At 45.8% G+C, this 27,039-nt stretch overlaps 1 protein-coding gene across 1 annotated transcript; it reads left to right on the forward strand.

The window, feature by feature from the left end:
* The first annotated feature begins 1,163 nt into the window (after window positions 1–1,163).
* OSGIN1 (oxidative stress induced growth inhibitor 1) lies at window positions 1,164–17,908 on the forward strand. The gene is made up of 6 exons (XM_048516269.1): window positions 1,164–1,254; window positions 6,079–6,175; window positions 9,367–9,503; window positions 12,422–12,613; window positions 14,163–14,254; window positions 15,589–17,908. The coding sequence occupies exons 1-6, from the start codon at window positions 1,219–1,221 to the stop codon at window positions 16,583–16,585; spliced, it is 1,551 nt and encodes a 516-aa protein (XP_048372226.1). The 5' UTR covers window positions 1,164–1,218; the 3' UTR covers window positions 16,586–17,908.
* Window positions 17,909–27,039: the final 9,131 nt, after the last annotated feature.

Raw genomic sequence — 27,039 nt, forward strand, 5'->3', positions numbered from 1 at the left:
TCGGCACCTTAAGCACTATGCCATGCTGGCTCTTTTGCACAGGTATTAAGAACACCTTATTCTCAAAAGAAAAAAACACACAGCAACCTTATTTGGCTAAACTCTTTTGTAGCATTGTCAGAGTCTAGATGGAAAGCTATCACCTTTTCGGGTCCTTGGGTGATGAAGAGAGAAATTACTCTGTGCCATTTCCACCCTACCCCCCACCCCCAATCAGTCTCTATGTGTTTGAAAAACCACTTCTATGTAGAATAGAATAATGCCTTTCAATGCACTTCAAGGACAGTTTCCCTCCTTTTTTCTTTCTGGGGAAGAGGGAAGTTTAAAATTGGAATACTGGACGCCACTTATATTCCATCTTATTGCGATTTATTGTATAATTATCGGACTTCATTACTATGGTTTACCGCTGCTTTTAATGTTTTAACTGTCTTATATTGTTTTCTTACATGCTGTACATCGCTCAGAGCCCTTCGGGGATGGGGCGATACAGAAATCTAATAAATAAATAAATAAATAAATAAATAAATAAAAAAAAAGTGAATTTTGCCCTTTCACATAGTCAAAGCCAGCTGCAAAGTGCATGGAAAGTGCATTTTTCAGGTTACATAAAAGTGGTTCCACACATGCTGCCTAATGCACTTCCCATCTGCTTTCCATGCACTTTAACGATCGTTTGCAAGTGGATTTTGCCCTTTCACACAGTTAAAGCCAGCTGCAAAGTGCATGGAAAGTGGATGGAAAGTAGGTGTAAAATGCATCAGGCAGCGTGCGTGAAGTCCAGTCCGGCTTGAAAACCCGCAATCCGCATTCATAGCGGAGCCTGCGTGGGTTTCAATATTCACAGCTGTCCAGCCCGCTCGGATATATGACTGGAAAAGAAGTCCCCGTGCATTTAACAGGGTGGCCCCTTTCCTGTCAGCAGGCACCGGAGAAGGGACGGACAAGAGGTGCCGCCACGATCCTAGGCCCTAGTCTAGGCGGAGGCGCCGCTGGGCGTCCCTTTCCCACGCTCGCGTGGATCCGCTTCTCCATTCATAAAGTCACGCCGCGAGTCTGAGTCACGCTGCTGAGTCACGCTGACCAGCGATTTCCCTAGCCCCGCCCCCGGCCACGCCTCCTCCCAGCGGAGAGCTCTTGTTATATATTTAAACGGTGGCCGCGGCGGCTCTGCAACTCGCGGCTGCTTATAGCGGCGCGGCTGACCGGATCTTTTCCATGAACCGGGTCTCTCCTCGCAGTCGAATTGCCAAGGTAAGGTCTTCGTCGCTCTCCTCCGCGAGGACAAATAGCGCTCTCTCTTTTTTTTATTAAGCCAAAAGGATCCCTGTGCAGGTTCAGAATCAGCTCGTTTCAGAGGGCTCCGGAGCTGGATCCACCTGGTCCATTGAAAGGATCCTTAAAAATAATTGCAACCAGAAACCTGCTTCTTTCTGACACTTTGAAATAACATGTGGGGTTTTAAGCAGCCAAAATATCAAATTAGACTGGGCATGGTAATGCGCGCTTCTTATTCCGCAGTGTGGCAAACCATGCCTTTGAAATGATGTGCCCCCGTAACAGCTATTGTAACGGAGCTGTGCGACTTTTCCCACCTAAAGTCGCGTTTCCTTTTCCCGGATGTGTTGCAGTCCCTTAGGATGATTCATTCGCATTGGCACAGCTTTCAGCGGTGAAGCTGCCCACTGTGCGTGTTACCTTCGCACAACATCCCTGTAAGGTAGGCCACTGTTGGTCCCAGGATGCAGATAAAGGAATGCTCCTTGCGGGGTTTGGGGCCGAGATGAGGTTGAAAGCTGGCAGATCTCCCAGGCTGGAACTTTCCGTCTTGGCAAATCAATAGTGAAAGCAGCGCTTTCTCCGGACTGGATTTGCTGCGCTGCAGTCTGGCGGCGTCTGGAACTGCAGGCCTCGCCGAGCGCGCCTGGCGGAGTTTAGCTTGCGGGGAGTTTAGTTATGTAATGTTATCTGGGCGGCAGATCCGACCCGCAGGCGTGGCTACTTCTAAGAAATTCGTCCTGGGAAAGAAAACGGAATTTTGAAGGCTGGGCTGAGGCATGTTGGCCGGTTATCCCTAAACTGCAGTGTGAAGAGGGGAGAAGAGCTCCTGGAAGGAGACTCAAAGAGGCTTACAAACTTATTCCCCTTCTTCAAATTTCAGCAAAAAGAACTAACTTCATCTGCCATGGGCTGGTCTGTGACCGATGAAGCTGCAATTTTCTCAGTTCTGTTTGCTGAAAAGGGTAAAGGTGGGGCTGAGTGAGTTCTGAGAGAACTACAACTAGCCCAAGGTCACCCAGCCGGCTTAAGGTGGAGGAGTGGGGAATCCAACCTGGTTCTCCAGATTAGAGTCCACAGTGCCTAACCACTACTCTGTGCTGGAGCAAACAAGCTAAAAACTCATTTCAGTTGCTTTGGTTATACCCACTAGGGATGCCAGCCTGTAGGTGGGACCCAGGGAGCCTGTAGGTGAGAGTTGGGAATCCTCTAGAATTATAACTCAGCTCCACCTTGCAGAGATCAGGTCTCCTGAAGAAAAGGGAGACTTTGGAGAGTGGAATTTATGGCATTGTACACCACGGAGGTCCAACCCGGCGCTTCCAACATGCCCCTCCATCTTCTGCCAGTGGCTGGGGGGACCTGGCAGCTGGGGGGACCTGGCAGCTCACCAATGGGAACCCATTGTTGGGGCCTCTATTTTTGACTGACTGGTCCAAAGCCACCCAGCAAGCTTGTATGGTGGATCAATGATTTCAGCCTGAGTCTCCCAAATTCTACTCCAACACTCTAACTCATAGGTGTTGAATTCATTTGTTGTGAGGGCCGCATAAATGTGACTTGGTTGGGGGTGGGTTGGGGGGGCTGGCTGCCTTAGCTGTTGAGTCTGCAAGAAGGCTCTCCAGCCTAGATAGGCCCTGCGTGTGGGCCTTGCTAGCCCAGAACAGCACTGGCGATGGTGGTGGCTGTCTCATCTGGTGACACCACAGCTGCCTTGCCAGCCCAGATCAGCACTGGGGGAGGTGGTCGGCCCCAGGAGGGGTGGCTGCCTCAGCTGGTGCGGTCAATGCAGGCTCGCCAGCCCAGATCCGCACTGGGGGGCTACCTCAACTGGGGAGCCCTCAGCTGGCTTGTCAGCCTAGATCAACACTAGGGGGTTGGTTACTATTCAATCCCAGGTGATATGCTTTGTCATGCTGTATCAGAACATCTCTTGAGCATGAACGGGCAGCTTTTCTTCCCTTCATGATCGCTACACAATGGAAACAATTGCACCCTATCACTGAGGAGCGCAGTCCTTCCCGATAATTCTTGATGGGTCCTGGCTGCGGCTGGACTTCCTCCTTTCAACCTCTCTTGTGCTGGAAAATATAAATACCAGGGAGTCTGAGAACCTGTGATGTGATCTGACAATGAGAGCAGATGTGATTTGTTGTCTCTTTGACAACTTGTGTATTCAGATCATAAGAGAGGGCAGTTGCGTCAGAGCTGCCGGAATTAATAGAGGCGAACGGGGTGAGGTTATCTCTAATGAGGCTGGTGTAGCTTGGAAGCCTGCCTTGAAGCTGTGGTCAGGTTTCTTCCAAAACATCTATGTTCTTACAGGTTTAAATTGTTGTGGGAGAGTGAATGAAAGAAATCGTGCATAGCCAAGCGGTTAATTCAAGAGTCCCTGACCTTGTCAACCCTGTGGCCATTTTTGGAATTTTGAAAAAGAGCAGGGGGGCCACCACACAATGAGGTGGGACTGCCATGGGCCAATTTGGGAAGTCCTAAACCAAACATCCTTCTCTAAGATGTGGGCAGCTGTTTCCAAATGGGCACTCCCTGCAGCCCCTTTTGGGTAAACCTGAACTAAAGGATGATCCTTTTTATATCTCTGTTGGAAGTTTAGAAAGCAATAGGTCTGTAGCCATTGTGCCTACTTATTTTGGGGCATCTGCTTTTCAGAATTTTAATAATTAATATTGCCACCCTAGGGAATACTGTATTGAATCCCAGCTATTGTGTATTTTACTTTTGTTGCCAACATGTAATACTCTGGAGGTTTTTTTTCTTCATTTTAATTTTTTCCTTAAATTAAACATAGAAGTAACTGTAAGGTACTGACTTTGGAGTTATGCATTTGGGATACTGTTTGGCTCTTCCACTGTTCCAGATTCTTTCCAATAATTTTAAGTAGCCATTTTACAAACTCCCGAGGTATTTTCCCCCCTCACAGGCAGTATTTCTAATAGTAAACACGGCAATATCCTTTCATGGTTTAGAGTTGCGCTCTGTGCTTTATTCCCCTCCTTAATTCTGGTTTTAAGTGGAATATTTCTACAATTAATTCCATAATTGGATTGTTTGTAGTTTGCTGACATTTTCAGCAGATGCCAGTTTATACTACCCCCCCACCCCCCGCATGCTGTCAATGCTTGCATGTGCACGATAGGTATCACAAAGTAACACGACTGTAATTGTATATGTCATTGTATTGATAAATATGTTTAATATGGTATGTTACTGATGTGCATATGTCCTCTGGCACATTTGTAAAGTGCCACGCAACAAATGCCTGATACATCTGTGCGTTTACGTCAATATTGCTTGTTTGTAGCATCTTATCGACAGGAACATGGACAATAGGGTGGGGAAGGCGCATAGCTATCATGCTCGTTCCTGCTGTTCCTCCAAGGACGGTGTCTGTTGCCACCAGAGGTCCAGGAACGCTCACTGCAAAGCAAATTGGGGATTTGAATTCGAGTCTCCCAGGTCCTAGTCAAACCCTCAGCTCAACTAGTGGGGTTGGAAAGGAGTGGGTATGTGTGTGTAAAGTGCATTTGAGTTGCAGCCGACTTATGGTGACTTCTCAGGGGTTTTCACAGCAAGAGATGTTCAGAGATGGTTTGCTATTGCCTTTCTCTGCATCGTGACCCTAGTATTCCTCCATGGTCTCCCATCGGCCGATTACCTTCTGGTGCACGGTGGAACAGGAAGCGCGTCTGGGCAAGAAATCTTGTTCTGACATGCTTCCTGTTCACAGCGTGTTGGGAGAGAAGCTTCCTGTTGCCCCACGCGCGCTTCTCACTTTCCCTGGGGAAAGCAAGGGCATGTCTGGTGCAACTTTTCGCGCCAGAGCAGGGTGAGGCCGGGGAACTCCGGCAGTAGGTAATCGGCCATCTAAATGCTAACCAGGGCTCACCTTGCTTAGCATCTGAGATCTGATGAAATCAGGCTAGCTGGCCCATCCCGGTCAGGGCTAGAAAGTTGTGGGCAGCTGCAAAGATATTGCATGTCACGGAAAGTTCAAAAATCAGCATGGCACAAAAGAGAAAGCCTCATGCTTGCTTGTTCTGGAAGTACGGCCAGGGGATTTGAAATTCCAGTATCCAGGGTTGAAGAGAACATTTGGAAGTGTCCTTAGTATACCCCTAGGTGGTGGCATCTATTCTGGCTCAGAAGCAGGTTACGGTAATAGAATGACATTGTGCACGCTGGTATTGAGAAGACGACTTGCCAAGAGAATGGGGAAATCTAGCTTGCCAGAGTTCTTTTGCCTCTCAGTGAACTCTGCAGGAAAGTCCAGTCTCACCAGTCATACCTTAACGATTAAGAACCTCACGAGGGAAGGGTTATTCTGTCCCCATCCCCCAGGCATCGAAGTTGTGACATGTTTTAATTTCAAGAACTCCGAAAAGCAGGAACCCTCTTAACAGTGCAGTCCTAAGCAGAGTTATTCCAGTCTAGGTTCTTCAGTGGATTTTGTGGTTTAATAGTCAAATAGATGCTGAATTTTTGCCAAACACTGAATCTGGAAACTTCAGTTGACATGCAGCGGGGTTACAATCTGACAGCTGATGGTTGGCATGCAGTAGCATTTAATCCTTCTCAGTTTACGAGACAGGCCTGTCCTCAGCTCCACATATGTGTAAAATATTGTATTCAAAATTGGAGCAGTTTACTCTTCCAGTTTTGCAAACATTTGTAGCTCTCTTAGCTTTATGATGTTAGGCAGTTGTGTCTGGCTGTACAATTGCAGAGGTTGAGGAACAAATTTTGGAAATAATGCATATTTGTTTGGTTTTCTTATTACAGGAAAACTCGGGGGCTCCTGGAAGCCTGAAGAAAGGCACGATGTTTCACACTCATCTGGATCAGAACAGCTCTAAGCCTGTTCCTGTGGTGGTCATAGGTAAATATGTTCAGTCGATCATGGTTATTTCATGAAGCTACCCTGCTCTTGCTGGGCACAATCTGCTGTCCAAGGAGTGGTATTTGGCTGTTTGGGGATTGTGCCCCAGAAGAACCGTCTCCCAAGTAGTCTGACTTAATCTGGTGTCCCTGGCCATTTATGCGTGCAGTATGCAACCCTGGGACTGTTTGCTTCTCAGTGGGTTGCCCCACTCTTTTGGTTTACCCTGCAAGTGCAAGGACAGCTGAGCTCCCATTTTGCCTCCCCCCCACTAAAGTATCCACTAAATGCCATAAAGTAAAGGATCACCTTTAGCAAGAGGCGTGTGTTTCAAATTCAACTCACAGCTGAAATGGTGAACCTGTAGAGTTTTCAAGGTGGGGTATAAATTTTAATGAATAAATAAAAAATAAAGTAAGTGTTTAGAGTAGGAGATGAAAGATTCTGCAGCCAATTCGTCCGGGCTGAGGTTATGCGGCAGGAGACATTCCAGCAGATGTGCTGATGCTGGGCCATTCGGACTCCTGTTGTGTTATGGTGGCTCTCTGTACCAGCATCAGCGGAGTTTACTGTAGCTTACACTAGTTAGCTATAAAGGCCGAGGTACTTTAATTTTAGCTAGTTGGCAAGTGTAGCTATCTGGGAGGCCTGCCAACCAGGGTTGCCTGGAATGGATCCTGCCCTGGCTGATTTCCCTGAGATCATAGTAGGCCTTAGTAGGCTTATCTGCTTGCTAATGGGGAGGCAGAGTCGGGGGCGGGGCGGAATGCTGGACCGCTGACTAGACAAATATTGTCATTTGATTCCCAATGATCTAACCCCAATAGACTATTGTGTTTGTTAAATGGTGGCCTTCACTGCCAGAGTACCTAGAGACAGCCACAAGCATGGGTGGCTTTAAAAGGAGATTAGACAGATTCATGGAGGAGATGCTCTGCCACAGTTTTGCTGGATCAAATAATGGATCCAGCCCTTCCATCATCCTGCTTTCAAGAAGTCAGTCACCTCTGAGAAGCTCACAAGCAAAGCATGAAGATGCAGAAGTGCTGCCAGCCCAGTACACTGTGACTTTCATCTCATGCTGGTGGTTCTTGACCATAACCTATAGACGAGTGTGCATTGAATGTAAAAACGAGGATTCCTCAGTGTACATATAAATAGCGATCAAGTGGACGTGCGCGCAGATACTAATTGCATTCACTGTAATTTGTGAACAGGGCCTCCGAGTGTCCGTGTATTCATTTTAATGTCTGTTCAAGGCTTTGGCTGCTGCCCTCCAAAGGTGATCTGAGGAAACATCAAGGGCAGCGTGGAGAGAGAGGGAAAAATCTTTCCTGCCAAGGCCCAGACAAGCTCTAATTTACAATCTTGGCGGGAACTTGTTCTGTGGGGAGCAGATGTTGCAGCAGGCCTTCTGTCAGCCGTGCCGCACTGCTCTTCCCTGTTCTCCTCTGCTTCAAAGTCCTTTTGTTCGTTTTGCTTCAGGGCTGCACCCTTGGCGTTAAAATTGGGATCGGTGCAAGCTTAGGTTCCTTGGCTTGCATTTCAAGTGCCCATGAGCTTTCAGGTGGATTGGTGGGGCCATGCAAAGTGTTTCCTCTCATTGATCAGTGCATAGGCAAGGAACAAGCGTTTCTGTGTATGGCTGTTAATTGCCCGTCTAGTTGCATGTGAAGACCCTGTGAATTAATAACCGCCAAAAAATCCTGTCATTAGCAGCCATGTTCGGGTCTCGCAAACTGAAGGCCATGGCTTCCTTCTCAGGTTGGGTCTTTTTCTACTACCTTCAGTTTTTTCCTAGCATTATTGTTACTCCAGTGAGTCTTCCCTTCTGATGAGGTGACCAACGTTTGATGGCCTCAGCTTAGTCACTTTAGCTTCTAGGTAGAGTTCAGGCTTGAATTGATCCAGATTCCCCTGATTTGTCTTTTTGGCAATTCACAGTATCCATAAATCTCTCCAACACAAGAACAAGAGAGAGCCTTAAATGTAGACCAGAATACATCTTTGCTCCCTACTGGGTTTACAATAGGGTCATAGTGTAAATCATATGTAGCTACTGACAAGATGGGGCGATGCTGTGTCAGCCTGACCTGATTCCCTGTATTGCGCAGCTGTTAGCTTTGGTCCATTTTAGTGAGCAGCGGAAGATGGAGGTGCAGCAAGTGACAGCTGGCCTGGGTGGGGAAGCTGTAAAATGTTAATCCAGCCAAGAGAGGGCTGATGTAATCACCGACCTTCACGGAAGCTCTTGCCTGAAGTGGAGATGGCCTCCTTGGACCAGAAGTAGCATGTTGAGGTCAAAAGCAGAAAATGCAATTGGTGCATTTTGGCTCTCGTGGCTAATTAGGACAGATGCAGCCATGATTTTCCATGTTGCTGTCTCTGCTGTTCTTTACGTCAAGGAATTTGTAGTGGCAACCGTGATTGGTTGTGCGGTGAAGCTGAGAAAGATTAGCTTGCTGGTGGCCATCTAGTACATTTGTGGTGCAGGCAAGATCTGCTTGGGTTAAGAACAGCCCTGCTGGATCAGACCAGTGGTTCATCTGGTACAGCATCCTGTTTCATACAGTGACTAACTAGTTTCTCTAGGGGGCCAACAACAGGGCATAATGGACAAGAACTTCCCGTTACATTGACTCCTGGCACTAGTATTCAAAGCTCACTGCCTCTGATCATGGAGGTTCCCTTTAGTTACTGTTGCTAGTAGCCCTTGATAGACTTGTCCTCCATGGATCTATCTAATCCCCTTGGAATCTATCTATGCCTGTGGCCGTCACTACATCCTCTGGCAATGATTTCCACATTTTAATCACTCATTGTGCAAATAAATGTTTCCTTTTGTCCTCTTGATTAATGGCTTAGACTTTTTGCTGCTTCACCAGTTCTGTGCCGTAGTTTGATCTTTCCAAACAATGCAAACTTTGCTACTTCCTGTTCTTGGCTTTACATGTTCATATATTTGATTTGACTAGGAGAAGGAGGGGCTGTGGAGCACTCGTTAAACGTCTGCTTTGCATACAGAAGGTTCCGGACCTTAGAGAGCTGCTGTCAACCAGATTAGAGTCTTGATAGGCCAATGGTGTCCCAGTCACAGTACAATGGAAGATGAGCCCCCATCTCTGGATACAGTCTTCTGTTTAGCTGATGCTTCTAACTTACTAATGATATCTCCAAATTTTCTTCTTCAGGAAACGGTCCCTCGGGCATCTGCTTATCGTACCTACTCTCTGGCTACATCCCTTATGTCCGAAGGGGCTCTGTTCATCCCAACCCCATTTTGCAAAGGAAACTGGAAGAAACACCTGATGTCTCCATCTTGGACCAGGTTGGTATGATGTGGGTTCAAGAGAGATGTCGTAGGGAACAGCAGAATGTCCCAGTGAGTTGGTCCTTCTGTAGCTCTAAAGCAAGAAGTTGACAGAAGGCACCTGTGGTCTCCTCACCTTTTCCCTCTAGGTTCAGGGGCAGGCTGTGTTGCCTGTTGTTCCCATTAGTTGGTAGGTTGTAGCTACAGCTCTGCCTCAGTCACTGATTCCTCTCTGTCCCATGAGGGCCAGTGTGGTATAGTGGTTAAGAGCAGGGGGACTCTAATATGGAGAACCTGGTTTGATTCCCCACTCCTCCACATGAGAGACAGACTCTTATCTGATGAACTGGCTTTATTTCCCCACACGAAGAACTCTCTCAGCCCCACCTACCTCCAAGTCCGTTGTGGGAGAGGAAGGGAAAAGTAGTTTGTAAGCTGCCTTTTAAAAAACAAATATATTTATATTTTTACAAAACATGATAACATAACAGCAGGGTGGGGAAAAAACACAGAAAAGAGAATAAGAATATCCCCCAAAAGTTAAAGAAAAGTTAAAGAAAAGTTGTAGAAAAGTTGTAGAATATCCCCCAAAAGTTAAAGAAAAGTTGAAGAAAAGTTGAAAAGTTAAAGAAAAACACCTAGAAGAAGCAAAAGTAAAAATCTGAAGAAATCAGGGTTAGAACAAAGGCTGCTTCTAAAAACCGAGTGGCTGACACGCACGTCACTCATCCTGGTTTGTGTCAGAGCTGCTGGGTCGAAAGAGGAAGTCCCAAAATAGTTTATCAAATTGAAGGTATCCGGAGTGTTGGAGAGGCTAGAACCAGACCCTGCCTGCCCTAATGCTGGCAACAGCTCCTTTCAGTAACATGCAACAGAGAGCTCCTGAAGGCTCATCTGTTCTAAGCACCATCTTCCCCAGAAGTCCCAAGTCTGAAAACAGCCTTGAGACTCCTTCTAGGAGAGAAAGGTGGTATATACTTCTTCTTAAATGTTACCTTTTCAGGGTGGCCGGATGAGGGCCTACACTGCTCTCTATGAATCTGTACGTTCTGAATTTCAGCCAGTACAAGGGAAGAGCCAGAGGAAATAGCTGATGGGTCTAGCAGTAGTTTTGCTTAGCTGCATAAAATGCCCAGGTCTGGATGGTTCAGTCTTACCTGACTTTTTCAGATTTCAGAAGATTTAAGCAGGGTTGGTCCTGGTTGGTTTTTGGATGGTACATCACCAAGGAAGGCCAAGGTTGCCATGCAGAGGCCCCTTCCGCACATGTAGAATAATGTGCATTCAATCCACTTTTGCTATTCCGCACAGTAAAATCCAGCTTCAAAGTGCGTTGAAAGTTGATTGAAAATACATTACTCTGCATGCGTGGAAGGAGCTAGAGGCAGACAATGGCGAACTACCTGCTGTAAATCAGCTACAACTTAAGGGCAAAAAAAAAGGTTTTAATAAATAAATAAATATGTAGTTGTATATAATAAATGCTTGTTCATTCATTCATTCATTCATTCATTCATTCATTCATTCATTCATTCATTCATTCATTCATTCATTCATTCATTCAAAAATAAATATGTAATAGTGGTAAAAGCAGGCCAGCAGCTGTAATTGAGTCTCAAAGGACAGCTGCCCTACTTGTGCCCTCATTGCATAACCTGCCGGTTATATGACTTAAGAGACATATTCTTCCATAAAACTAAATTTAACCCTAATGAAAGCAGATCGGTAGTCATTTCTCCACATGCAGTCCAGACTTGCTGCACTGCTTCCAGCATGGAAAGCTTTACCTGTTTAGGTATTTATACCCTGCTTTTCACCCCAACGGGGACCAAAAAAGAATTGTCCTCCCATATCCATTTTATCCTGCAACAACCACCCTGTGAGGTAGGTACTCCCTGTGAGCGAGTGACTTGAGCGAAGTGAGGATTTGAACCTGGGTCTCCTAGGTTTTCATCTGATACTCTCAGCCCTTCACCATGTCTGAACCAGCGACATTCAGACACGATATTGAATCATTCTGGTATCCCTATGTCCACTGTGGTCTTGAGTAAGCAGTGATTTTAGAGCGCAACATGTGCTTGATTGTGCACAGGACAGTCTAGCTCATAGCACTTTTCTAACCCACTATGCATTTCAGGTGGTGTTCTTTGGTTGTAGTGCATCTCAGAAGGATTGTGCAAAACCAGTGTTCTTTAGGAAGTCATAGGTTCTCATGCCATGGGCTGTGGACAGATGATTCTTCCTCCTGTGCACTCAGTCAGTATGTGCGGAAGAAGAGGAGGCATGAGCACACTAGCTCCACCTGTGTGCACTATGGCCAGACTGCATGTTGCAAATATGCAGAGGAAGTGTATTTGCATGTGCTCCCTCCCTGTGATCAGCAGTGTTTGGACAGCAGTGCCAAGAAGGGAACGTGTACAGACACTTCCATTAATAGGCCAGGATGCTCACTCTCTTTCTTCATGCATTCAGTCAGTGAACATGTGGGCACTGTGCTACTGAGTTGTGCAGTTGGGGAGCCACTCAGATTTAAAACGGGACAAGTACAGGGGTACCCATACTGGCCTGGTATCAGCCAGGTAACACTCTCTGAAGTTCCCATAGCCAAAGCATTACAGATAAAAGAAACAAAAGTCAGCATACTGAACATAGGCAGGTTGTTCTCCAGATGCCAGACCTCCTGCTCCCACCTGGAGACTCATGACAACACTAAGGTCTCTTCCGCCCATGCAGAATAATGCACTTTCAATCCACTTTGCAGCTGTGCGGAGTAGCCAAATCCACTTGCAAACAGTTGTGAAAGTGGATCGAAAGTGCATTATTCTGCATGTGCGGAAGGGGCCCAGACAATTAACTCTTGACAGTATTTATAGCTTTTTAAAAAAACCTCAGTCCAAAGTTTTTGGTAAGATCAGCTTCTTGTTTTCCACCTCCAGGATATCGAGTACCTGTCTGAAGGTTTGGAAGGGAGATCATCCAGTCCTGTTGCTCTGCTCTTTGATACTCTGCTACGCCCAGATACTGACTTTGGTGGGACAGCGGAGTCTGTTCTCACGTGGTGGCACCAGCCCGACAGAGCTGTTCCGCATCTGGTTCTTGGCCAGAACCTTCCTGGAGGAGCTTGGCATGTAAGCGCAGTTTGATGCATTAACGTTTAGGCATGGAGCCGTGGCTCGGCATTAGAGCATCTCCCCTCGAATGCCGAAAGTTCCAAATTCAATCCCTGGTATCCAGAAGACGATAAGGAAATATGTGATATGAAGCAAACTGGCTCTAGTTGGAATAGACAGCACTGACTTTGGCAGTCCAATGAATGCTCTGACTTGGTAGAAGGCCATGTGTTTATAGCATCCACTTCAGGTTTACCAAGTCAACTCAAAAATAACTATCCCACCTTATCCTGTAGGTAGGATAGGGGAAGGTTGTTAACACTCTTGCAAATGACTCCAAAGTCCAGATGCTTCCAGTTCTGAGGCAATGCAATACACATTCCAGAGACTATGACACTTCTGATTGTGGTTGTGCTGTGTTTCAAATGTATCTCTGCACGTCTAGAGCCCCTTGTCAATGCACAGTGAATGCCTGGTCAGTTTGGTGTGTGCGTGTTCACGTGCCCCCTCTGTTTGTTGACTGTGTGCAGCTCTCGTTTCCAAGGCTTTTCTTATTTATGGCTGACCAATGACAGACAACTTGTGCTGGCCCCTTGGGTCCTGTCGACATTCAGATTTTATTTTTGGAAGGACAGCCAATGGCTGGAGAGTTCCAGCATCTTCATGAGATTTGCTGCAGTAGAATAATCCAACTTCCATTCCTATTAGGACGGATTCAGATTTCTTTGCTTCAGCTTCGCAAACCTCCCTCTCAGTTTTGTTTCTCCCTAGTGCAAGTGGGGCATGCAGTTATTTTAAGTTTATACCCTTTTCCCTCACATAAAGTGTGTGTGTATGTGTGTTAGTTTGTGTGTGTGTTAAGTGCCACCAAGTTGCTTCTGACATATGGTAACCCTACGAATCGATGCCATTAACAGCCTTGCTCAGGAATTGTAAACTGATGGCCGTAACTTCCTTTATAGAGTTAATCCATCTCATGTTGGGTCTTCCTCTTTTCCTCTAGCCTTCAACCTTTCCTAGCTTTATTGTCTTTGTCAGTGACACATAAAATACTTCCTGTCAAATGTATGCATGTGAGCAGTATTTGTCAATAAATTGGCATTCTACGCAAGGTTTAGCTGTTGGCTCAGTTTAGACGTAATGTGAAACCATGGTTAGTTTGTGAAACCAGGATCCAGCTCACGCTCAGTCACTCAAATTTCTTTTTGCCTCTACAAACACTGGTTTTGGTTCCTGAGAGGGTTATTACGACAGAATAACCCAGGATTAAGGCAGAATATCTGCATTCAGGTATCACATGAAACCAGAGTTAAGACTGATTGTGCAGTTAATAAACCAGCTTCAGCTTGTTCAGGACAGCAACAAGATCCTGGTTTGATAAACCTGAACAAACCGTGGCTAGTTGAGTAGCTTGTATTCAAACGATCCCACTAACCGCAGTTCAATAAAACCATGGTTTTGCACAATGTCTAAACCGAGCAACCGGTTATATAAAAACTGTCTTGATCCTAAAAAGCAGACCAAAACTTTTGACAAAAAATTATAATATATTAATTTCTCTTTTCAGTCGATTGAGGGGTCTATGTTTACCCTAAGCCGGGGGGACTGGATGGAGCTTCCTGACCTTCAGTTCAAAGACTGGATGAGTAAAAGGAAAAGGTGAGATTTCCTTCCATTCCCATGGGACAGTCAAATACCAAAATAAAACATTCCGATTAGTACGGCAAAATTCACATTCTTTTTGAATATGAAAGAATGTAACCTGTACGTACTCTTATGCCACATGGGAAATTTTTAAACAACTTGTGTTTTGTGTGCCTGATAAAAGTTCAAGGAGGCTATTGTGTAATAATCAGATTCAATCTTTCCAAAGTTGGCTAAAGATGGAAAGGGAAGGTGGGGTGACTTCCTTCTGGCTAATGTTCCGCACTTCCTGATAAGGATCTTTGGAAAACAGCAATGCTTCCATCCCTTTCTGGATGAGACAGCTGATCAGTAAGAGGATGTACCACCTCCGTCCAGGATCACAGCAGCAGATAAGCTGGCTTGGTCTCTCAAGCTATTGGTTTAGTGTACAAGCCCAAACGCACCTTTATTCTGCTTCTAAGAGTAATTACAGTAATCGTGTGGGTGGTTTTTGAAAATCCCAGCCACTGGAAGTTTTTATGTGTGGTGCTGGCTTTTTAAGAAGAGAATTTGGATTTATAGCCCCCCTTTCTCTCCTGTAGGAGATTCAAAGGGGCTTACAATCTCCTTGCCCTTCCCCCCTCACAACAAACACCCTGTGAGTTAGGTGGGGCTGAGAGAGCTCAGAAGAACCGTGACTAGTCCAAGGTCACCCAGCTGGCATGTGTGGGAGTGTACAGTCTAATCTGAACTCCCACAGCTCAAGCGGCAGAGCTGGGAATCAAACCCGGTTCCTCCAGATTCGAATGCACCTGCTCTTAACCACTATGCCACTGCTGCTCCTTTTACTCGCACCTTTGAATTTTATTAAAGGTGGTTGCAATTTGCTGCTAGAACAGTGGCTCTCAACCTTCCTAATACCGTGGCCTTTTAATACCGTTCCTCATGTTGTGGTGACCCCCAACCCTAACATTTATCCATTTTACAGATGGAGAACACTGATGCAGAGAGTCTTAGGCGACCCCTGTGAAAGGGTCGTTTGACCCCCAAAGGGGTCATTACCCACAGGTTGAGAACCACTGGGCTAGAAGTACATAATAGGTTGGATCCTGCCAGGTTTTCCCCAGAAAGAAGAGAAGCCTTTTTTTAGCACTGTGCTGGAAGTCATGGGATCTCTATTTGGGGAAACGGTACGAACAAAAGTAATATGAAACGAGGGCTACGATGTCAAAGCAGTTTGGATGAGTTTGAGAACAAAACCTGGTGGCATCCAACGCAATGATTCCGTATTTCCCTTGGTCCAAGTTCTGTAGCAGAGACATCCTTTGATTACTAAGACAGTACTGATTGTGATGTTCTCATTGCAGAGGGTTCAGAAACAACAGAGCAACAGCTGGCGACATCGTTCGGTATTACCAGTACTACGTGGCCAACAAAGGATTAAAGAATAATTTTCTCTGTGGAACTGTGGTGACCTCCGTGAAAAGTCTTTGCACTGACTACAGCAATGAAGGTCCAAGGGACGGTGACTCTAGATGGGATCTTTCTGAGAAGCCGCAGGACAGCAGCAGAGAGTTCAGAAGTCTCTTCCAAGTTGACGGGTTTGTCACTACTATTAATGGCACACGGCCGTTCTCTCTATACGCTGAAAATGTGGTTTTAGCCACAGGGACATATGACAGTCCATCCTGGCTTGGGGTCCAAGGAGAGAACCTTCCATTCGTCCATCACAAGCTCTCTGCCCTGGAAGACGCTGTGAGAAACAAGGAAATCGGCATGATGTCCGATCCGATTCTGATTGTAGGTGCCGGGCTAACGGCAGCGGATGCAGTCCTCTTCGCTCGCCACTGCAGCATTCCAGTGATTCATGCCTTCCGGCGGGGCGTCAACGATCCAGCTCTGATCTTCAACCAGCTTCCAAAAACTATGTATCCCGAGTACCACAAAGTCCACCAGATGATGAAAGAACAGGTGGCTTCTAGCCCAGGGCTGTACGAGAGTTACGTCAGCCTTCCCGAGCACCATATAGTGTCCTTTGCGGAGGATGGGAAGTGCATCTTCCAGGAAAAGAGCGGCCGCCAGAAAGTGTATAATGTTTCTATGGCTTTCGTTCTCATTGGCTCCAATCCCAATTTATCCTACCTGCCAAATAATGGCGTGGACTTGGCAGTAGACTATGAACAGTCGGTCAGTTCCAAGAGGAACCCAATCGATGTAGATCCCTTCACTTACGAATCGGTTCACGAGAAGGGGCTCTATGCCATGGGACCGCTTGCTGGTGATAATTTTGTGCGCTTTGTACAAGGGGGTGCTCTGGCTATTGCCAGCTCCTTGCTGAAGAATGCCAACAAGAATCCTCCATAACACTGAAGAGACCCCCATATTCTCAAAGGCAGGCCAGTGTGTTCTCCGGAAAAGCAAGGGCATTGGATAGGTAGAAGCCATTTCAGCTAGGAAGTCTCGCCACTGTAGCACACTCTGGGGATGCCCCAGAGGGTGTGTCACTGACTCAAGATGGTTAAATCAATAAGTTGGTGTGAGTTCTGCTGAACTTTCCTCCCTGTGTGCAAAAATTTGAAGTTGGTGCTATGTAGAGCATGGCGCACAGGACGGGAGACTGCCTGCTCTGTGTGGAAAGGGTGCAAGGTAGCAATTCTCCACTAACCGGCAGGCTTTGAAATAAAGTGAGTGGCGCACTTTGAACCAATGGAGTGAAATCTGTAACAGACGTTTCCTCTAAGTGTGCGGATCCCAAAGTCAAGCGTTGCCACCGCAGTTGTGTTCTGAATTGCTACAGAATCAAAACACTGCCCGGGGAGAAATGGTGTGGAACCAAATTAAGCACAGGGTTGCTTCTGCTTTTCGTCTCTAAGGAACTTTTTTGAGTTACAGGGAATGGGAAGCAGCAGCAGGGTAGGAATGGGTGCCTGGTTGGCCTGGTTGAATGTATTTATGCACAAATGGAAAGGTGGAGGTTGCTTTGAAGCCAAAGGTTCTAATGGCAACAAACATGTTCTTGTATCCTTAAGATGCATCTGTTGGGCTAATCTGTTGCTTAGAACTGAAGATGGTTCGGCCCTATGGAGCCAGCCCATTTGGCTTTTGATTTTTGCAGATTTGCAATTTAAATAACCTCTATATAAAGATGCAATAGCAGGAATCTCAGGAATTTTTTTTTTCAAGCAGTGCAGATTTTAAAGCTGTATAATAAAGTTCCCTTTACACAATGTAATTTGTTACTGTGCTTATCCCCCTTGCCATTCATATCTTTCTGAATAGCTTCTGTCTAATTACTTTTTTTGATTAAAAGAATCACCGTGTCCTGTGGGTTTGTGTTTCTTTGATCCCAGTGTATTCCATATGGACCAATATCCAGATTATTCGTGATCAAGGTCACTGTTTGCAGGCACTCTGTGTGCCAGTTGCGACAATGCTTTCAACCTGCGAAGCTGTTTGTAGCTTCTGTACTGACGCACTCGAGCAATGCAAAAATGCATGGAGGGTTTGCAGACGTTTTATCAGCCAAGATTGAAAACCTGAGCAGTTGTGTTTGTTGTCCCATGAGCGCGCTGAAAAACTTACACTACTTGAATGCACTTCTTACACTACTTGAATACATTTCTACCCGAAGTCAAATATCAATGTATTTTGCAATGTCCTACAAATAAAACAAAAAAGTTTACTCGTGATAGTGTTGTGTTTTTCAATGCCCAAACACCCAGGTCCTGAAAACATACTTCTATGTGAATGGAAAGTAATTGCAATAATGTTAAACACTGTAAATGTTGGCATTTGAGCTGGGATGCTATCGCTTCTTGGCCTTTTGGCTAAGATCATGTATGTAGCTGAGATGTTTTTTCACCCCCAAAACATATTTCTCTGTAGGAAGGTAGATAGTCTTCAGGTTTAACTTTTATCAGCACTTAAGAACCTTCCAGCAGTGTTTTCTGGGGGAGGGGAGAAGCACGGGATTTTTTTTCAAACCCCAAACACGTTTAATTGGTTGAAATGCTTTTTTTTTAAAAAGCTCAAAAGTCAACATCAATATGCTGCCTCAGTTGTTTTGTACACCAGGTGTTTTTATTTATTTATTTATTTATTATTGCATTTTTATACCGCCCTCCCCCGGAGGGCTTTCTGTACTGAAAGAAAGTTGTAAGTGGCTGTGCTTAAGGGACATTGTCCTTAATATCCTAAGAGGAAAAAGCTGTACAACACTTCTTTAAATCAGGGGGGCTCCAACATTGTCACCATGTCACCTGCTAACACTTCTCTTGGTGCCCCCCCAGCTGTTTTTAGATGATGAATGGGGTCAGGTGGGGCTTTTGCCCATCAGTGCTTCTGACCGGAAATTGAAGATCCAGTTGGGTAGTTAGACTTACATTATTGTTACAGAATAATTCATTACAGATGTAGACCAAAATAATGTTTCAGCAGTAGTTGCTGCAACAGTGCTTAGATTACTGTCTCATGCTGTTCTTTCCCAGTTTATTTTTTAAAGGAGAAGAGTTAGGATTTATATCCCACCTTTCTCTCCTGTAAGGAGGCTCAAGGTGGCTTACAAGCTCCTTTCCCTTCCTCTCCTCATAAAAGACACCTTGTGAGGCAGGTGGGGTGAGAAACTTCCAAAGAACTGTGACTAGCCCAAGGTCACCAGCAGGAATGTAGGAGTGCAGAAACACATCTGGTTCACCAGGTAAGCCTCTGCCACTCAGGTGAAAGAGTGGAGAATCAAACCCAGTTCTTCAGATTAGAATCCACCTACTCTTAACCACTACACCACGCTGGTTGTTGCATCTCTTTCTCCCTGCGCTTCGGCTTCCCAGAGAAAATTGAAGGGAGGAGGGGCAGGCAGGGAGGTTCTGCAAATTTTCACTCTGCAGATGTTCAGAGGCAGCCAATGCCTTGCCCAGCTTTCCTGTCCCACTAGATTACTTGATGGTGTATCAACGAGAAGCAGCTTCAAGAGGTCGAAATTACGAAAGGATGCATCAATTTCTCTTCAAAGAGAATTGAAAGAGGAATTCCTCTTCCAAAAGCAAAAAAAAGAGAAGCAAAAGAATCCGTGACTATATTTTAAAAAGTGGGTTTTAGGGGGAAATTTTATCTCCCAATCACAATGTGACACCTTATCTTTCTGCATCTCCCTGTTCTCTTGCTGTTCCAAGAACCCCACTGAGGTCTTGAGGCCGTACATTTCCATTATTACATCTGACTGGCAGCCTCGCTGCCCCTTGTTTAAAAAAAGATCAATCGGTGGGCAGCTGTCCCTGGCTAAAAATAAATGCTTGTACTAACTCCTGAACTCCTGCCTCAGCAAACAGGGGCCACGGCGCTGTGTGTCATGTGGGGCATTTATGGGGATGATGCTTTCTGATTTGGTTTCCGCTGTACAAGCCCTCAGAGATAAAAAAAACCTTGTGCCCTGCTCATACAGTACATTCCAGCCTGAGGTATCAAGTCACGGACACACAGATAGCCTCCTTTCTGCAGAAGCAATCCTGTGCAGAAGTGAAGAGAAGCAACAGCAACGCCTTGTTTATTTATCACTTACTTAAAATATTTGTTAGCCGCTTTTCTTCCCTGTGGAACTCAAGGCAGCTCACAAGACAGATAAAACACAAAGAATAAACTGCATCAAAAACATAAAAGCCAACATTTCAAATCACAGCTCAAGACTGCTAGTAAATGTTACCAAATGCAGTCCTAAATAAAACTCTCTTCTACTGCCTCCTGAAGATGGGGGTGGGGGGGTGGGGGTGGGGGTAGGTGCACCTCTCCATAATTGTGGGGCTGTCACTGAGAAGTCCTTCTCTCATGGGCCCAACAAATGAACTTCTGTGATTGATGGGACAGCCAGGATGGTCTCTCCCTGTGGTCTTAATTCTCATGCAGGAACACATGGAGAAGAGGATCCATCCGATATCCCAGTCCCAAGCCATTCAGGGCTTTATAGATCAAGACTAGCAGCTTGATCTGGCCTCCAGTGTGGATTGTTGGCATTTGGGATCATTGTAATATTAGTGGGAGATGGTCCCAAAAGCTGGCCCCAACCAGCAATCAAGCAGCAGCAGCATTCAGCACTAGCTGCAGCCTTCAAACCCTCTTCAAGGATAGCTGGTTTGCTTCATGTAGAGGGTAAAAAAGGAAATACTGACAAACCTCCACTGTTCCCTCCACTGTGATTCCTTTCTGTGGCACAGCCCAGCAGTTGTAATCTCCTCAGTTTAAGGGGCTGGGATTCACAGGTGGCTTGTGAGGCCCTATAGAGCTGTCATTGCTTCCACAGAAGACTCATTGCTTCCACAGAAGACACAGAAGACTCCAGGAATTTCTCAGCCCAGAAAGCTCCACAGCTGGTATGAAATAAATACTTCTGATACTGTCAGTTGCGATACCAGCTCTGGGCTGAGAAATTCCTGGAGATTCGGGAGTAGAAAGGGTTGAGGAGAAGAGGCATCTTGGCATGGCACAATGCCATATGGTCCACCCTTCAAAGCAGCCATTTTCTTGTCATCTGACTATCAGTTGTAATTCCAGGAGAATTCCTGGTTGGAAAGTAGTGTCTGAAAGGGGGGAGGATAGCTCTATCAGAAGTTGGCCCAACTTCATCCATTTTGGATATTGATAATGATAAAGCAGGAATCCAATGGCACCCCATGCTTCACCAAGTGTGAAGGCCAAGACAGTGTGAAGATCTAGGCAGCTCCAGCATCTTGTATCTTGTATCTTGCTTGTACCTGCAATGAGCAGCAGGATGGTGCAATTTGGTCATTTGATAATGAAGGGGCTAATTTGTAACATGGGCAGGGTAGTTGTGTCCTCCCCCTCCCCCAAAAAAATATACTCATGGGGCTTGAACTGGGCTGGATGCAGATACAGCTGCAGCGATTCCTGAAGCAGCTGCAAGTACAGTCATGGGAACTGTTGATGTCTGTGTCTCCCTGCAACCTTTCTCTGTGCAGATGCAGGCATGGGCATGGCAAATGACATCTTAAGCAATCACATGGTGTCATGCAGGCAGATAAACACTGGCCCAAGGATTCCTTCTGCACATATAGCATTTCCACTAAGCCCTGCAATCCAGAGACCATTGGGAATTGCGGGCTATTGCTTCTGCTTTCCACCTTAATATTGTCCTTGGGTAGATTCCATGCAGGTAGAAAACAAAGAGGTTTTCAGCTGGGATGTTTTTTGATTGGCATACGTACTTGGGAGAAAGTCCAGGAGCTGGCTTCCACACTCCAGAAAGCTTCACAGCCAACCTCAGCTAGCATGAAATAAATGCTACTGATGCTGTCAGTTCGGTTGCCAGCTCTGGGAAATTCCTGGAGAGGAGGAGGAGGAGGAGGAGGAGGAGAAGCAGCAGCAGCAGCAGCAGCAGCAGCAGCTCCTTTCCCTTCCTCTCCCCACAACAGACACCTTGTGAGGCAGGTAGGGTTGAGAGAGTTCCAAAGAGCTGTGATAGCCCAAGGTCATCCAGTAGGAATGTAGGAGTGCGGAAACACAACTGGTTCACCAAATAAGCCTCTGACACTCCTCCGCCATTCAGGTGGAGGAGGGGGGAATCAAACCCAGTTCTCCAGATTAGAATCCACCTGCTCTTAACCAATACACCACGCTGGAGGAAGGGAAAATTGTGTGTTGTTTTGGGTCCCCACTGAGGAAAAAAAACGAACCAAAATAGTTAAATAAATAGAGTACTTGCTTCTCCTGGCAACCAAACCTCGTTTAGGAAATGACACACATTCCTGTGTGGATAGTCCTTCATTCATGCATGAGATTATGGCTGACGCAAGAACCCTACGTAAATAGTGTACAAAAATTCGCTCACCCAGTACAAATCAGAGGGAAAGGCAGCATTCCCCAGTTCAAACCCCAATCAACAGGAAGACCTGATGCATCCCTTCTAGCGAAGAATTTGGACTCTTTCCAGACTTCTAAGTTTCCATGAGGTCCTTTTCCTATATCTTTTCCACTCTTCCCCATAACTGATCCTCCCCCCAAATTAAGATTTTTTTTCTAAAGAATCTGTAGAAACTTTCTAACTATGGAACATTTTTTTTGCTTTGAACATCTAAGCTAAGAAGAAGAGGAACAGGAAGATGAATGCTTGTTTACATTAAAGACAAGTCAGTTGCCAACACTTAAAAAAATGGAGGCACCTGGGCAGGATCTTTGAGGTAGAATCCAGAAGGTGTTTGGGAAGTGCTGTTGCGGGGTGGGATAGGGGACAAAATTCTTGGGGTCATGTGATTTCTTTTCGTGTGATGTCTGAGTTGGGTCTCTGTAGAATAGCTGAACACCCAGAGAGAAACTTCGTCTGGAGCCCTTGGTGATTTGGGGAGGATTAAGTCTAGGAATGGAAGTGAGTGAGTTTGGGTAGGTTCAGGAATGGAACAAAATACAACTCCGGTGGAGGCAACAAATGGATTCCAACTTGATTCATTTTCCTTGCAGTAGTTATACGTTTGTTTCTGTCCATGTCCATCCGCACTGAATAAAATGACATTACTTCTCAATAGATCTGCTTATTGCTTCCTTAGATGCTCAGAGTCCATCCAATTAAAAAAAACTAATCTCCTCTCATAACATTTTGATTCCCCCTACATGTGCTTAAAGTGCTCAAATGGTTGAGCCCAACATTTTCCCCTCTAAAATTTAGGCATGCAGGGCATGATCTCAGCAGGGCATAATACCATAGAGGCCATCTTCCAAAGCAGCTGTTTTCACCAGGAGAATGGATATTGGTTATCTGGAGATCAACTGTAATAGCAAGAGATCTCCAGGTGCCATCTGGATATTAACAACCCTAGAGGGGAGGAATTTCAATAGGGTATCATAGAATCATAGAGTTGGAAGAGATCTCAAGGGCCATCAAGTCCAACTCCTGCAATGCAGGAATACATAATCAAAAGCACTCCTGACAGATGGCCATTCAGCCTCTCTTTAAAAACCTCCAAAGAAAGAGACTCCACCACACTTCGAGGTAGTGCATTCCACTGTCGAACAACCCTTACTGTCAGGAAGTTTTTCCTGATCTTTAGGTGGAATCTCTTTTCCTTCACCCATTACTCCTGGTCCTAGTCTCTGGAGCAGCAGAAAATAAGCTTGCTCCCTCACCAACATGACATCCCTTCAAATATCTAAACATGGCTATCATGTCACCTCTTAACCTTCTTTTCACCAAACTAAACATCCCCAGCTCCCTAAGTCTATCCTCGTAGGGCATGGATTCCAGACCTTTTACCATTTTGGTTGCCCTCCTCTAGATCTCTGGGTATAATACAGTCCATCTTCCAAAGTGGCCATTTTCTCCAGAATCAGTTTCAATAGCAGGAGATCTCCAGCCACCAAGTCTGACAACCTTAAATGAGGTTGCAACACTGCTTTGTTGCATGTACATTTAACAGTTTGTAATGTCTAAATGGGGGTAGGGGAGCAGATTGCAGGATAAGGCGAAGTAAGAGTTAAGTGCCTGGACAGTTCGCCATTTCTTTCTCTGTGCCAATGCTTCTCTCCTCCTGCTTTGCATGGTGGTAGTGAGCACAGGACTAGGAAGCATTTGTTTCTGGCCAAATGTGTCTGTTCCAGCCTCTGGTTAAAACGCAAATAAGGAACAGGTTAAGAAGAAAGATGTGGTGATCTCAAATCACTGAGTGTACAAATTGAAAGGGCCTCAGACCACATGGGTTTCTTTCCAGAAGGGTTACAAGAGGCCAGATAAGGTACATGAATACCCAGCTTCAGTTCCCTCAGGGGAAAGAGCTCAGCAAAGCAACAAACAACAAAAGGGCTTTTCTATTGCAGCGTGGACTCCGAGGTCTGGGGTGTGCGTGCGGGCACACTCGTTGCCAGCCAAGGGGCCAAGTCATATGGCAGAGATGGATCAGCATCATTTATGGGAAAACATCAGCAGATGAAAGCAGCAAGCCAATGTCAGACTGGACTATCGTCAGCAGCTAGCTGGTGACTTTTCAAAACCAGCACAAAGCTTTAATCACAAGATCCACAGTTTGGACAAGCAGAGCTTGCAAAGTTCCCCTTTTCTCCTTCCTGGGCCTGCTTCTGTGCCTCTAACATTAATCTGAGGAATTAAACGTCTGAAGGTATGCGTCCCCCTCCCGTTACTGCATTGCTATGCCAGAAAAAGTGTCACCTGCAAACATTCTGTGTGCCATGAAAAGAGGCAAGACCAGGACATTAGAACGTCACAATATGTTTTTACACTGGAACAAGTGTATCCAATTCTCTTCCAGTAGTACCTGATATTTTGCTTACAGGTGCCAACAGACCTGGAGAAAAAGCCCCCTCTCAGATCCCTCCCCTGAAATGCAGATTTTTCCAGCACTTTTCAGATCGTTTTGGCCCACCACCTAAACAAAAGAAAAGAAAACCTCTCCCCCTCCCTCACTGGCAGTCTGGTCAGGTGCAGCATTCAACTCTGTGCCTGCCTCTGAAATCCACATGGGTCTTGGAGGCAGCAGGTGACATGGGGCTGCTCCCCACTCACCATAAGCCGCGGGGTCACCTCTTGATCAGACGCGGGGATCCTGGACGTTCCCCACATCACCAGCAGCCACTGCGCAGCTGCCCAGAATTTGCTGCTCTCCCACCTCCCTGGCACGCGTCAAATTAGGTCCTCTTCAAAGAGCAACATGGATTCAGCTCTGACCCAGGTAGAGTCAGAGACAGGTGTATTTTTTGGGTTCAGGTTCTATAACCTCAATTTAAAAAAAACCCCGAAAAGGCCAATATGCAGCATTGGCTTTTTTTTCAAGTATTTTGAAAATTTCCAGGTCGAATAATTCCAAATATACCAATACCTTTTTTTACCTGCCCCTATCTACAACTCGACTGCTATTTCTTTATCTACTGAATGACCCATCTGCCTTGAGTCTCAGTGTGAAAGGTGGGCTATAAATAAATAAGGTAAATAAGTAAATAAACAAACATTATTGGTTTTAAATGCTGAGTGTAAGCCGCTTTAGACATCGTTTGCCCAAAATTTGCTTGAGTTGTCCAGAAAAAATGGGGTATACATGTAATGGAATAAAGTGAGTGAATAAAAAAATAAATAAATAGCCAGGGCAGAAATATTTGGGCTAATTATACAAGAGTTATGAGGACTAGAATTCCTCCGGGTGGAGAGAGGGGTTTGATGACAGACACATTGGGGACCTGGCTGGGAACGTAGCCAATAGTAAAAGAGTTACATAACATGTAATCTTGAGTAGGCATGGTGAGAGTGCTGAGTGTCTGGTATTAGCAGAGGTTATGACTCAACAACAGGAAGAAAATCTGAACTTTGCTGCTGAACATGTGAAACTCCCTTAAACTGAGTCAGACCACTGATCACAATTGTCTTCTTTAGCTGGCAGTCTGAGGTCTCAAGCAGAGGTTTTTAGCTGGAGATACCAACAACTGTACCTGGGACCTTCTGCATGAGAATCAGAAGCTTTACTGCCAAGCCACTGCCCCTCCTCTAGGACACAGGGGTCAAACTTGCAGCCCTCCAGATGTTCATGAACTACAATTCCCATCATCCCTTGCCAATATAGCCAATGCTCATGTTGGAAAGGACTAATGGGAATTGTAGTACATGAACATCTGGAGGGCCGCAAGTTCAACACTCCTGCTCTAGGAGGATGCAATAAACCTGGGGTGGGAACGAGGAAACCCTAAAGTGAAGTTGCCCCAGTCTAATTCCCTCTAAACATTTTTTGGGAGAATTGCGCTATCAGTGATTCTTTTGTTTTACCTCGTGTTGCAGCGAATGGCTGGCCAGGAATTGCTTCAATTGGCCGTCCTTCCTTGTGTTTGTAGAGGTCACACCTCTCCACTGCATAGCCACGCAGGGTCACAGGGACGTCAGCATGGCTGTGGTGGTCCATGCAGTGGTGGGATTCAAATAATTTAACAACTGGTTGTATACAAGAACCATTTTAACAACTGGTTCTGCCAAAGTGGTGTGAACCACTGGGTCCATGCCCGCATGGGAGCTGAGGGAGGAAGGTAACAAAAAAACCCTGCGCCTCCGTGCGAAGGCGCAATAGCAACCTGCATTGGTTTCACGGGTCCTGTTCGCTGCCTACACGGAGACATGTGAATGCAAAAACAGGAGAGTGGGTTATTTTATCCTGACTGCAACCCACTCTGCCAGTGCTGTGCGGAAGGGCCTCGGAGATAACCAAGGTGTTTTTTGTAGTTGTTCTTGCCCTGACCTGGATGGCCCAGACTAGGTTCATCTTGTCAGATCTCAGAAGCAAAGCAGAGTCAATCCTGGTTAGCATTTGGATGAGAGACCCCCAAGAAATACCAGAATTAGTATACAAAGGAAGGTTAAACTTTTTGTTGGATCAGTGGGAAACAGCAGAATTACATGCTTCTAAGTCCATTAAAATGGGCTTAGAGGGGTGTAACTCTGTTAAGAGATGGTGCTGTAATAGTGCTGGGAAATCACAAGGATATTTCTTAGGAATATGACTCATCAAAGGATAGAAGCATCTTAGAGATCCTCGTTGCTGCAAGAGGTTGGCTGCCTGTTGGGCCCACCCAGTGTTCCTTGCTGGCTGCCTAAAGGGCCACCTTGTGATCTGGCCCGATGGTGCGGTGAAGCCATCTGAGAGCCCCTTTCTGTTTGATAAGTCGCCTAGGAATGTAAGGCTTTTGGCCAATTGTAACTAAATTATCTAAATAAGCACCAGCAGATTAAAATCTTGTTCCCAGCCAATTTTTATTTTGTTGGCACTGGGATCAGTAACGAACCTTTAATCATGGGTTGGGGAATGTTGCTGCAACATCAGCCTGTTCGGCAC

The sequence above is a fragment of the Sphaerodactylus townsendi genome, linkage group LG14, assembly GCF_021028975.2.
Source record: "Sphaerodactylus townsendi isolate TG3544 linkage group LG14, MPM_Stown_v2.3, whole genome shotgun sequence".
Taxonomy (NCBI): domain Eukaryota; kingdom Metazoa; phylum Chordata; class Lepidosauria; order Squamata; family Sphaerodactylidae; genus Sphaerodactylus; species Sphaerodactylus townsendi.

Coding starts and splice junctions, on each gene's coding strand:
- OSGIN1 (XM_048516269.1), top strand. CDS start 1,219: ATGAACCGGGTCTCTCCTCGCAGTCGAATTGCCAAG. Junction 1,255..6,078: donor CTCGCAGTCGAATTGCCAAG/GTAAGGTCTTCG, acceptor TTCTTATTACAG/GAAAACTCGGGGGCTCCTGG. Junction 14,255..15,588: donor TGGATGAGTAAAAGGAAAAG/GTGAGATTTCCT, acceptor TTCTCATTGCAG/AGGGTTCAGAAACAACAGAG.